The following is a 13458-nucleotide window of genomic DNA, read 5'->3' as shown; positions in this document are numbered from 1 at the left end:
TTTCTTGTGGGCTGGTTTTGTGTAAGCGCCTTTTGAAATGCTCTCTAGAGAAATTTGTTGCAGTTAGGTCCTAGGATGAGCACGTTTAATCACAAATACACATTGTTCATGACTTTACTAAAAAATTTGCGAACACTTCGTGAAAATATTGACATTTAAATCTTCAAATGGCTACAACTTAGTAAGCAGAACCATAGTTAGCTCTAAGTGTGCAGTCTTCCACATAGATACTAAACTGTTTTTGAAAGACTATGCTGCTGAACAGGAGAGAGCGGGAAAAAAAGTGAAAATAGACTAAGGCACCTCAGTGACACCATGAAGTATGATACCATTCACATTATAGGGACCCCAGAATGAGAGGACAGAATATCTATTTGAAGAGATAATAGCCAGAAGGTTGCTGAATCTGGAGAAGGGAACAAATCCAGATCCAGGAGGCAGAGAGCCCCCAACAAAATCAACCCAAGGAGGTCCACACCAAGTCCCATAGTAATTAAAAGCGCAAAAAGTAGTGCTAGATAATTTAAAAGCAGCATGAGAAAACTGTTACATACAAGCAAAACCCCATAATGCTGTCAGCTGATTTTTCAGCAGAAGTTTTGCAGGCTACCCTGGAGAGGCATGATCTATGCAGGTGCTGAAAGTAAAACAAACAAACAAACAAACAAACAAAACCCAACCAACCCTGCAAATAATATTCTATCCAGCAAGGCTGTCCTCCAGAATGGGAGAGGGAAAGAGTTTCCCAAACAAAGGAATTCATCATCCTTCAACCAGCTCTCCAAGAAATATTAAGGGGACTCTGAGTAGAAAAGAAAGACAAAAAGTAGGAAACACAAAGGCAGTAAAATTAAGTATATCTATAAAAATCCAAGAAGACACAAAATAAGAATGCAAAGCATGACACCATTTACCTAAAATGTGGGGAGAAGAGGAGTAAAGAATGGATTCAAACATAAGTGACCAACAACTTAATACAGACTATTGTATGCATCTTAATGTAGACAGCTTAATATGTTATATACTTAATATAGACTGCTATATATATATATATATATATATATATATATATATGTTATATATAAACCTAATGGTAACCACAAATCAAAAACCAGTAACAGATATGCAGAAAGGAATTATATCATTAAAGAAAGCCACCAAAGCTTGAGAGAAGACAGCAAGAGAAGGAAAACACAGAAAAGAATTCCAGAAACAACCATAAAGCAAGTAACAAAATAGCAATACATACCTATCAGTAATTACTTGAGTATAAATGGTCAAAATCCATTCTGTTACCCCAGGTCAATAAAAAGACCTGGGGTATCCATTCTGTTACCCCAGAGTAGTACCCCAGGGTAACAGAATGAGAAACAGCCAACACCTCAGAAATACAAAGGATTGTAAGAGAATATTATGAAAAGATGTATGTCAGCAAATTGAAGAACCTAGAAGAACTGGACTAATTCCTAGAAATACGTGACCTCCCAAAACTGAATAAGGAAAGAAAGAGAAAATATGAACAGACCAATTAGCAGCAATGAAATTGAGTAATTTAAAAAAATGCCCAATCAACAAAAGTCCAGGACTAGATGGTTTCACCAGGAAAGGAAATTCTACCAAACATTTAAAGAATTGTTAATACTTGTTCTTCTCAAACTATTCCAAAAAATAGAAGAGAAAGGAAAGCTTCCAAATTCATTCTATGAGACCAGCATTACCCCAATACAAAAACCAGATAAAGACAAGATACTAACAAAAAAAAGAGCTATAGGCCAATATCTCTGATGAATATAGATGCAAAAATCCTGAACAGAATGTTAGCAAACTGAATCCAACAATACACTGAAAAGAATCATTCACCATGATCAAGTGGGATTTTTTCCCAGGATGCAAGGGTGGTTCAATATTCACAAATCAACCAATATGATACATCACATTAATAAAAGAAAGAAAGGATAAAAACCATAAGATAATTTTAATAAATGCAGAAAAAGCATTTGACAGAGTACAACATACATTCGTGATAAGAAAACCCTCAGCAAAGTCAGTTTAGAAGGAACATACATTAACATAATAAAGGCGATATATGAAAAACCCACAGAAAACATACTCGATGGGGAAAAACTGAGAGGTTTTCCCCTAAGGTCAGGAACAAGACAAATATGTCTACTCTTACCACTATTATTCAACATAGTCTTGAAAGTCTGAGCCACAGCAATCAGACCACAAAAAAATAAATAAATAAAAGGCATCCAAATCAGTAAGGATGAAGGAAAACTTTCACTACTTATAGATGGCATGATACTATATATAGAAAATCCTAAAGACTTCACACACACACACACACACACACACACACACACACACACTCACCCCTTTACTAGTACTGAAAAATGAATTCAGAAAGGTTGAAGAATACAAAATCAAAAATACAGAAAGCCATTGTATTTCTATATACTAATAATGAAGTAGCAAAAAGCAAAAGAAACAATCCAATCTAACTCAACATCCCAAGAACAAACAATTTGGTCAAGAAATGGACAAAGGTCGTGGACAGATATTTCTCTAAAGACGACATACAAATAGCCAAGAGACACATGAAAAAATATTCAACATCACTCAGCGTCAGGGAAATACAAATCAAAACCACAATGATATACAAATCAAATACAAATCAAAATCCCAAACCAGCAGGAATGGCTAAAATTAACAAGTCAGGAAACAACAGATGTTGGCAAAGATGTGAAGAAAGTGAAACCCTCTTATGATGCTAGTGGGAATGCAAGCTGGTGCAGCCGCTGTGGAAAACAGCATGGAGGTACCTCAAAAAGTTCAAAATAGAGCTACCCTATGACCCAGCAACTGCACTACTGGGTATTTACCCAGAGGAAACAAACGTACTGATCCAAAGGGGCATGTGCTCCCAGGTGTTTATAGCAGCAACGTCCACAACAGCCAAACTATGGCATGAGCTCAGATGTCCATCAACAACAGATGAATGGATAAAGAAGATGTGGTATATATACAATGGAATATTACTCAGCTATCAAAAAATGCAATCTTACCATTTGCAATGATGTGGATGAAACTAGACTGTATTATGCTAAGCAAAATATGTCAGAAAAAAACCAATGAGCTCACTCATATGTGGAATTTAAGAAACAAAATAGAGGATCATAGAAGAAGGGAGGGAAAAATAAAATAAGATAAAATCAGGGAGGGAGACAAACCATAAGGGACTCTTACCTACAGGAAACAAATTGAGGGTTGCTGGAGGGTAGGTGGGTGGGTGGGGCTAACAGCGATGGGCATTAAGGAGGACACTTGTTGTAAAGAGCACAGGATGTTATATGCGACCGATGAATCACTAAATTCTACCTCTGAAACTAACACTGTATGTTAATTAAATTTAAATTAAAAAATTAAACAAGGGAAAAATGAAAAAAAAAAACCCCACTCCAATCCCATTTACAATTGCATCAAAAATAATAAAATATCTAGGAGTAAACTTAACCAAGGAGGTGAAAGATGTATACCCTGAAAACTACAAAACACTAGTGAAAGAAATTGAAGATTTTCCATTCTCATATTCTTAAAGTGATCATACTACCAAAAGCAATCTACAGATTTAATGCAATCCCTATCAAAATCTCTACAGCATTTTACTCAGAACCAGAAACAACAATCCTAAAATTTGTACAGAACCACGAAAGACCCTGAATAGCAAAAGCAATCTTGAAAAAGAAAACTGGAGGTATCAAAATCCCAGATTTCAAGATATAGTACAAAGCTATAGTAATCAAAACAGTGTGTACAGGCACAAAAATTGACGCCATAGATCAACAGAATAGAACAGAGAGCCCAGAATAAATCCACAATTATATGCTCAGTTATTCTTGGATAAAGGAGGAAAGAATACACAATGGGAAAAAGTCTGTTCAACAAACAGTGTTGAGAAACCTGGACCATATTCTCACACGTTTGCAACAATAAACTCAAAATGGATTAAAGACATAAATGTGAGCCCTGAAACCATAAGAATCCTAGAAGAGAATAAGGCAGTAATTTTCTGGCATCAGCTGCCGCAACATTTTTCTATATATGTCTCCAGAGGCAAGAGGAAAAAAAGCAAACTATAAACTATTGGGACTACACCAAAATAAAAAGCTTCTGCCCAGCAAAGGAAACAAGCAAAACCAAAAGGCAACTTACTGAATGGAAGAAGATAGTTGCATATATATACATATATATATGTGTATATATGCATTTATATATAAAATTTGTACAACTCAACATAAAAAAATCCAATTAAAAATAGGCAGAAGACATGAAAAGTCATTTCTCTAAAGATGACACACAGATGGTCACCAGACACATGAAAAGATACTCATTATCATCACCATCGGGGGAACGCAAATCAAAACCACCACGAGGTCCACCTCGCACCTGTCAGAATGGGTAAAATCAAAACAAGAGACAAGTAATGGTGAGGATGTGGAGAAAAACCTCTCCCACTGTTGGTGGGAAAGCAAACTGGTGCAGCCACTGTGGAAAACAATATGGTGGTTCCCCAAAAAGTTAAAAATAGAATTATCATTGTGCTCGCTTCAGCAACACATATACTAAAAATAGAATTATCATATGATCCAGTAATTCCGCTACTGGGAATTAATCCAAAAAAACAAAAACAAAAACAAAAAAACAAATTCAAAGGGATGTGTGCACCCCTATGTTTACTGCAGGTTTACAACAGCTAAATTATGGAAGCAGCCCAAGTGTCCATCAGCTGAAGAATGGATAAAGAAGATGTGGTGTGTGTACATGATGGGACATTACTCAGCCATAGAAAAGAATGAAATCTTACTATTTGCAACAACAAGGATGGACCAGAGGATATAATGCTAATGGAAATAAGTCAGAGAAAGACAAATACCAGGCACCTGGGTGGCTCAGTCATTAAGGGTCTGCCTTTGGCTCAGGTCATGATCCCAAGGGTCCTGGGGTTGGGCTCCCTGCTCAGGCGGAAGCCTGCTTCTCCCTCTCCCACTCCTCCTGCTTGTGTTCCCTCTCCCACTGTGTCTGTCAAATTAAATTAAAAAAAGAAAAGACAAATATCATATGATTTCACTCATATGTGGAATTTAAGAACCAAATGAACCTGGAGGTTCAGTTGGTTAAGCGTCTGCCTTCAGCTCAGATCGTGATTCCAGGGTCTTGGGATCAAGCCCTGCATCCGGCTCCCTGCTCAGTGGGAAGCCTGCTTCTCCCTCTACCTCCTGTTCCCCCTGCTTGTGCTCATGCAGTGCCAAGTAAATAAAAATCTTCACATATATATGATATATGTATAACGTGTTTTATATATATATATATATATATATATATATATATATATAAAACCATGAACAAGCAAAACAAGAAACAGACTCTTAACTCAAGAAAACAAACTGCTGGTTGGTCACTGGAGGGCAGGTGAATGGGGGGATGGGTGAAACAGATGTAGATTAAGAGCACACTTATTGTGAGGATCACTGAGTCATGGACAGAACTGCTGAATCACTACAGTTTATTCCTGAAACTCTTAGAACTCTGTAGGTTAACTATACTGGAATAAAAATAAAAAAATAAAAGGCTTTATGATGCTTGAAGATATTAAAGTAAAAGACTGTAAAAAATGCATAAAGGAATTGGCTATAAGAAGCAGTTCATTTCACCCTGAAACAAATCATACAGTATATGTTAATAAAAAAATAAAATAAAAATAAAACCATGAGAATAAAGCAGTTAACAACAACAACAAGAGAAGTCGTCCATTTCCAACGTACTCTCTTTTACTTCATAGGCAAGTAATAGATTAGGCTGTAGAATTTAACAGCTGCAGTGTAAAAAGCAGTCACTTAGGAAAGAAGTTGCAGAAAGAAATAAAAGGGGTAGGGCTTCTTTAGGTAAAATGAGCAGAAAAATAAAGTTTCAGGAAGAAATGCTACTTAAGACTAGTTTGGTCTTTACTAAACTTGACAAAAATGAACTAATAGTATAAGAACTCCCTTCTTCAGTCAAGTCCTTGGTCACCCTATTGATTAGTAAACTTGGTCCTTGCTGTGACAGCCTCTTCCTGACAACCACTGTCACTGATCTCAGATTCTCTTATCCTCTTCTTGGCTTCCACTGTAATGACAGGCTCTGCTGGAACACCAATCTTTGGGACATTTGCTGCTTAAGCTCACAGTCACTCACAGCTCTCTGGGAAACAGCTTGGTTAGAATCCTGTAGAGATTGGCAAGACACAGATTTCTCTCCCAGACCTGATGTTCACAACATTGCCTGCTGGCTCTTCTGTTGTTAGCACCCGTTGCAGGGAAACTGTGATCTGGTTTGTCATGGTTTACATTCTGGTATCATAAAGACACTTCCTGGGGTTCCTGGGTGGCTCAGTGGGTTAGAGCCTCTGCTTTCGGCTCAGGTCATGATCTCAGGGTCCTGGGATCGAGCCCCACATCGGGCTCTCTGCTCAGCAGGGAGCCTGCTTTCCTTCCTCTCTCTGCCTGACTCTCTGCCTACTTGTGATCTCTGTCAAATAAATAAATAAAAATCTTAAAAAAAAAAAAAAAGACACCTCCTAACCCCACGGATATCTGCCTGGCTGATACATTAGTTCCCATCTCTAAACCAATTACACTTTTGCTAGCTTTTCATTTTCCTTCCTCAAAAGGTCTCATTTTCCTATACACTTAACCTCAAAGTTAATGGGTGACCCGGATCTTTTTACTGTAGCCAGACTGAGAGGAGGGGTATGGCTCCCGGGCCAAATCTGGCTGGCTGTTCTTGTAAATGAAGATTTACTGAAACACAGCCATGCTCACTTGTTTCTGTATTATCTATGCCTGCTTTTGGGTTACAAAGGCAGAGCTGAGATATTGTGACAGACTGGATGGCCTGCAAAGTCTGGAATATTTCCTATCTGATCTTTTCCAGGAAAGTTCTGTTGACCCCTATTCCAGGATCACCAGTGATGAGCCACATGATCCACAACTGGATCATGTTTCCATTTTCAAGAAGATCATTTGCCTCAGAAATATCAGATGGTTTCGTATCTGCAGCAGATAGAATAATGGGCCCCAAAGATATTCATGCTCTAATTCTCCAAACCCATGAGGATTTACTTACCTTACATAGCAAAAGGGACTTTGCAAACATGAGTAAGGATACTGAGATGACCTTACCCACATGGGGCCTGATTATCAAAAAGATCCCTATATGAGAGGCAGGAGGGTCACAGCCAGAATGATGATGGAGACCCTAGGAGACATTATGCTGCCAGCTTTGATGTCAGAGAAAGGGGCCATAAGCTAATGCAGGCAGCTTCCAGAAGCTTGGAAAAGGCAAGGAACCGGATTCTCTCCTGGAGCCTCAAGCAGGAACCAGCCCCCCTGCCACAGTGAATCTAGCCCCATGAGACAGATTTTGAACTCTTGACCTCCAGAATTGTAAGATAATAAATTTGTGTTGTTTTAGGCCACAGACTGTAGTAATTTGTTGTAGCCGCAGTGGGAAACCAACACACTACCCTGAGTCTAAGAAGCTCTGATAAAATTGCCAATATTCTCCAATATTGTATATATGTGAACAAGAAACAAAATGGAGGTATCTTAAGTATCTGAAGCCAGACCGTCTGGCTCTAGAACAAGGTGGAAAGATTCAGTTAGAGAACCCAAGACCCAAGTTTCATCTTCAATGAATCCTGTTGTCTGAATTCGTAGGATTATGCCATCTTTTTAGCCCTGCTGAAATGGGTTTCAGTCCTCATGCCTGCCACCCCTTCTGGCAAACTGCGAAGATCTTATTCAGCTTCATCATTTTTGGGAGGTTTTCTTGATCTCAGCCGAGGGGTTGTAGGAAGGTCCCTTGTTAAAGTGAGACATGGTGATTCCAACCACAGGAGGAGGCTGTGGACAGATCCACAGTCACTCTTGGCATCCCTGATCCTGGACCTGAGGACAGCTGCCATGGGAACGGTTTGGAGCTAGAAACTTGGTGTCTCAGGGACAGGCGGTACTCAGGCAGGGCCTTGTACCATCGTTTAAGTCTGTAGACACCCCCTGATCAGCAGTGGATTCCCAGGTGTCTCCATGCTCCCAATCAACTTTTCCTGAATGAATACGCCACTGTTGCCCTAACTAGAACATTCGTTCCCTCCCACCACACTATCAGAACTTCTGGGAGGACACTAAATTGGCTCCTTTCTCTTTGAGGGTCACCTTGGAGGGATATGAAGGAATAGATGGCCCTATGTAGCTTTGCAAGGCCCCCAATTTGTTGTTGAATTCTCCCTTCTCGATAGAGGCAAAAGACTAATCCTGATCTTCATTAACAATTGCAGGAAGATTCCAGTAGGCTAGGTGAGGTAAGGCAATGTTCTGTTGTACTTGGCAAAGGTGTGACAGTAAAAACTCCATCAATACAATGTATTAACAGGCAGAAGAGCTTAAAATCCCCAGTTGTGTGAGTTGTGGCAACTAGAGAGAGGATTTAGAATAATGTGTCGGCATTTTGAGGTATCTTGGTCCTTGGGTCTAAGGTTCTCCACATGAAACAACCACGTTCTTCTGGGGCTGGTTTGAAATCCTGATCTTGAAACAAAATCCACATAGCAGAGTCCTAGTTTCACAATCTAATTAAAACAGGGTGACACAAAATTCAATCCTTATTAGAACCATGTAGTCCTAGAGCTCACATTGCACAAAAATGTACACGTCATTTTATTTGGTTCTCACAGTGCTCTTGAGATGAAAGCCAGAAATCCAGACTTTATAGATGGCAGTCCCCACCACTGCTCCGTTCTCCTAGGACTCTCGGATAAAAGCACAACTGAAGAGCTACTTCCAGGCAGGAAAGGGAGAAAATGCATGAGTTGAAGCAAGCAGATAAACCAGATTAAGAAATTTTCTTCAGGAACATTTCTGAAACATCTGATACTCTTTCCTCCCATGGGTTTTGTAACTTTTACTTTTCTGACAGTAGAAAGTTCCATTAAAAAAAATTGCCTTGGGGGTTATCTGGGTGGCTCAGTCGGTTAAGCAGATGTTTAAGTTCAGCTCAGATCATGATCTCTGGGTCCTAGGATTGAGCCCCACCTCGGGCTTCCTGCTCAGTGGAGTCTGCTTCTCCTCCCTCTGTGCTCTCTCTCTCACTCTCTCAAGCAAATAAATAAAATCTTTTAAAAAAATTGCCTTGACAGATGGTTCTCAAACTGTGCTGTGCACATAAATCATGTCAGGATCTTGAGCTCTGGGATGCTCAGGAGGAGCCTGCATTTCCATTAATTCCCGGGTTGCAGTGATGCTACTGGGCTAAGGCCACACCTGGAGGAGCAAGATAGGCAGATATCTTGTGTTTAATATGAGAAACCTCATCTTTTCATAAACCTGCTCCCATCTCAGTGATCTCCCTTTTGTCAGTGATTCCATCATTTCTTCAACTGCAGTCTTTGTAGAATGCTTTTTTCCACTCTCCAGCAATCTGATGCCCAAAGCAGTTAACTTTTTTCCAACTAATTAAGATTTTCTTGCCTTTGATCTGTCCTCCCTCTCAATCATCCCCTTAACATTTAGCTTTCCTAAAACAGACAATCCATTTAAGAGCCTACCAGAGTTTCTTACTACCAGACTCATCAAATTTAAATTCCTTGACTTGGACCCCAAGGGCTCTCCAATTTATTACTAAGGATCAGGCAGCTCTAGGACTCTCCATGTACTAACTTATTCAATCCTTACAATAACCCATGATGCGGATAGTATTACCACCTACTTTAGATAAGGAAGCTGAAGAATGGGTTGGGTAAGTTGTCAAGGTCACAAAGCTCTTAAGTATCTGAAGCCAGACCGTCTGGCTCCAGAACAAGGTGGAGAGACTCAGCTAGAGAACCCAAGACCCAAGTTTCAATTCAGGATCCATTAAAAACTCAATGGGTGGCTTGGGGAAGTCACAATGTCTCTCAATCCCATTTTCCTAGTCCATAAAGTAAGAGTTGGCCTAGCTGACTGATAAATTTCTTCTCAGAGTCCACCTAACCCGTCATGTTTTCTCTCCCTTCACAGTATCAGGTAATTGCTTCATGGTCTAGGGTCTCCCCTCACCCACAGCAACCCCCACCCCCAACCCTGGGCGGCCAGTGCTCCTGCTACTCCCCCTACCCACCCCCGTACCATCCCCACCCTCGCGCAGCTGCTACTCCATGCCTTGTTACTTCATCTCTAGGGCGTCAGTTTCCACCTCTGTGATATCAGCAAAGAGCTTACCTTATAGCCTTTAGTTTAAAGCCTCCAGTTCTGTTCCACTAGCATTTTATAGTACAAAACAGCGTAAAGAGGGGCGATCACCTGCAACATGGGCATCTTTTGAGGGTATGGGAATTCTGTTGAAATTATATTTAACAAAATGGATTTTTGACTGGAATTTCTTCAGTTAGCCTCTCCCATTGTCTGGAATCTCGCCATTGTTTTGAATTGTCAAAAAGTTACCTTCAGAAATCCGACAAGGTTCAGGCTAAACACATGGACAGAAATCAAGAAAACACACTCACGGCCCATAGAAATGCTTTTATTTATAAAATAACTACTTAAATATAAACATCTCTAAATATAAACACTATTCACAAGAGACTCGCATTGCTGCCTTCTGACCGACCCGCAGACACACAAGGCTAAGGGGCCCATAGGTGTCTTCCAGTTCATCAGGATTTTTAAGGCCAAAGGTGCACTTGAAGGAGCAGGGGGCTGTCAGGTGTTCTTAATTCCCTTTCTTGAGACAAAAGTCTAGTTTTCTATTCCCAGGTAGGCCTCATATCTGGCGTAAACCTTAAGAATAAGAGCCTTGCTTAAATAGAATAGTCAGGGAGCGATTCTTTGTTGTAAGGATTAGCGGAGATTTTCCTGAAGCCAGATGGAGGGACGATCAGGCACTTTAGAATCTGTCTGGCTTAGACTATGGTCTCTGAAGCATGGAGGTTAGTTGTGAAACAGAAAAATGCTTATTTCCAAGTCTTGGATAAGCTACCTCTGGGACCACTTCCCATTCATACACTACACGAGTATTAGGCTTTCTGCATCTGTGGACAGTAGTGCGGATGAAGGAGAAAGGCATCCAGGCTTCCGCCAGGCCAAACGGGTTCAGCTCACCATAAGGCAAGCTCTTTCCATGGGGTGGCTGAAGCTCTCACCTTGTTCTCCTAGGAAAAGCTATCTGTTATTGGATTCTGGGTGAAGGGCCAGGAGACATCACACACGGACTCGTAAGGTGCAGGTGACTGTCAAGAAGGGGTAGACGGTTGTACATCTCAAAGGGAAGAGACCCATTCACAGAAATGATGAAGGGAAAAAAGACCCTAAATGCTTTTAAAAAAGAGAACACAACTGAATGTTGGCTCGGCAATCTGGGAATGCAGTATTTGAAACAAATAAGGTTACAGATTGTGGTAGTATTTGAGGGACTTTTGGAAATTAGGGGTGTGGGTGTATGTATGAATGTATACTAAACACGGAAGCGTTGAAATACCAGATTTGGTACAATCTCAACAAACTTCTTGCCACGTGCGGAGGCGCAGTCTATAAGGGCTCCCAGAGAATTCTCTTCATCCAAGTCAGTATCTGGCATTTGTTCACGGAGCATGGGACCACCCCAAACTCAGTATGGTACAACCCAAGCCCACATCCTCTCAGGCTGGAGCGTGCTTCCAGCATATATCTGATACTGGTCTTCTTATGGGAAATTTCTCATTTCCAAAGGCTGACCCGAGACATGCCTTTCTTCTCATGGTCACAGAGTCACTCACAAGCCCTGGGGTCCATTTCAAATTCTAGAAAGTCTAGTGAGCATCAAAGTTGACGACCCAATGGCGGGAAACAAGACTCATCTTGTGTCCTGTGCCATGCCGTAGTTAAACAGTGCGGATGGGGCCAGTGTCCCAGGAGCAGGTGCCCTCTCACGGGGCCACCAGGACCCTTCAGCAGAAGGAAGTGAAGGCAGCAAGGTTGAGTGAGGAGGAGAATAAGTTCAGGTATATTCAGCTTTGCGGATATAATTGGATGGGACATACCCCTTCTTCCCATTAACTTCGGCTAACCACCACTCTGTATTTCCCATAACATCTTTAAACTCCAGGATCTTGAGTCTCTGATTGGCTGACACACTCAGCTCATTTGGATTCCGTGCCTTGAAGGTATACACAGCAAAATAGACCTATGAGAGGGAGAGAAAACGAGACATTGATTGGAGCAATACTGTCCAGCAGGATTTCCTGCGGTGATAGGAATGTTCTATACCTGTGCCATCCAATATGGCAGCCTCTAGACACGTGTGGCTATCAAGCACTTGAAGTATGGCCAGTAAGACTGAGGCACTTAATTTTAAATTTTATTTAATTTTAACTAACTTAAATTTAAAATGCTACATAGACCTGAGAGCTACCATAATGAACAGGGCAGATTCAAAGAAAACCAGAATTTATATCCTTCTACTCTTTCAGAGTTGCCTTAAAAAGTGAAAGAAGGAAATTTGGCCAATATGGCTGATAGGCGGTGCTCAGTGATCGGGAGGGGAAGCCACAAAGTCCAGGGAGGCAAAGCCACAAAGCCCAGGGAGGCACAAGGATGAAAACATACTCTTAGGACTTGGAGGAGTCGATGAAGCGATAAGTGAACTTTTTAAACAAAATCAGAATTTTTAAAAGGGGGGGGCCATCTCCTCCTTCCACATGTCTAAGAAAAGCGTCCACTGACTGGCCCAAAACTTGGATGCCTGTCTTGGGCAGTGGGCAGCAGCAGAATCACCTGAGGAACAGGCAATTCCTTAAGCCCATCTGTAGTCCTGAGGAATGTGGCGTAGAATGACCGGTGAACTGAGAAGCTTGTGTTGAAAACTGGTCTTTTGGAATCCAGAGGTTGGCAGAGGCAAATGCCTCCACAACCCAGGACACATCTGAGTCTCTCAAAGGCAACCCGGCTGGAGATGAGCTCATAGACAGATGGTCTAAGACACACGTGGAAAATCCCTGATACAAGAGGGAGCAAAGGCAACCAGAGGTTCGCCAGCCATGAATGTGAAAGTGACCTTAAAATAGGTAGGTTTAATATGCTCAAGATACAAAAGCTTACTCAAATTCATAAAGACAAAAATAGGCCATTATAAAAAGAATAGAAAAAACTGAGAATGTTATTTCTAAATTCCAGGGGGAAAACACAGAGCTATTTGAATAAAAAAACAGATGGGATAAATGGCAGACTTTATACGATGAGGGATTATGAGCTGGCACAGTGGAAAAGGTTTTCGTTGTAACACCTTGTGAATGCCCAATGACACAGCAGAAGGGGCCCAGAAACAGCCCGGGAAGCGTCAGCCAACCTGAAGGCGTGGAGGTGCTCACTCCTAGAGCGAGATTCCGTGTGTGCTTTATAAGACTAGTCA

The 13458-nt window shown here is 41.0% G+C and overlaps 1 protein-coding gene across 2 annotated transcripts in view; it reads right to left on the bottom strand.

Annotated features, from left to right (window-relative positions):
- Positions 1–10580: 10580 nt before the first annotated feature.
- Positions 10581–13458, bottom strand: part of LOC101682266 (dynamin binding protein) — a 104759-nt gene continuing 101881 nt past the window's right edge. For both annotated transcript variants that reach the window (XM_045068456.1, XM_045068457.1), the window contains one exon: positions 10581–12234. In XM_045068456.1, coding sequence (XP_044924391.1) covers positions 12049–12234 — 186 coding nt within the window. In that variant the 3' untranslated portion in view covers positions 10581–12048. The remainder of the gene's footprint in view (positions 12235–13458) is intronic.

Source organism: Mustela putorius, unplaced genomic scaffold (genome assembly GCF_011764305.1).
Source record: "Mustela putorius furo isolate JIRA1106 unplaced genomic scaffold, ASM1176430v1.1 tig00003909_pilon_pilon_pilon, whole genome shotgun sequence".
Lineage (NCBI taxonomy): Eukaryota > Metazoa > Chordata > Mammalia > Carnivora > Mustelidae > Mustela > Mustela putorius.
The sequence above is the reverse complement of the archived record's forward strand: the minus strand, read 5'-3'. Positions and strand labels throughout refer to the sequence as shown.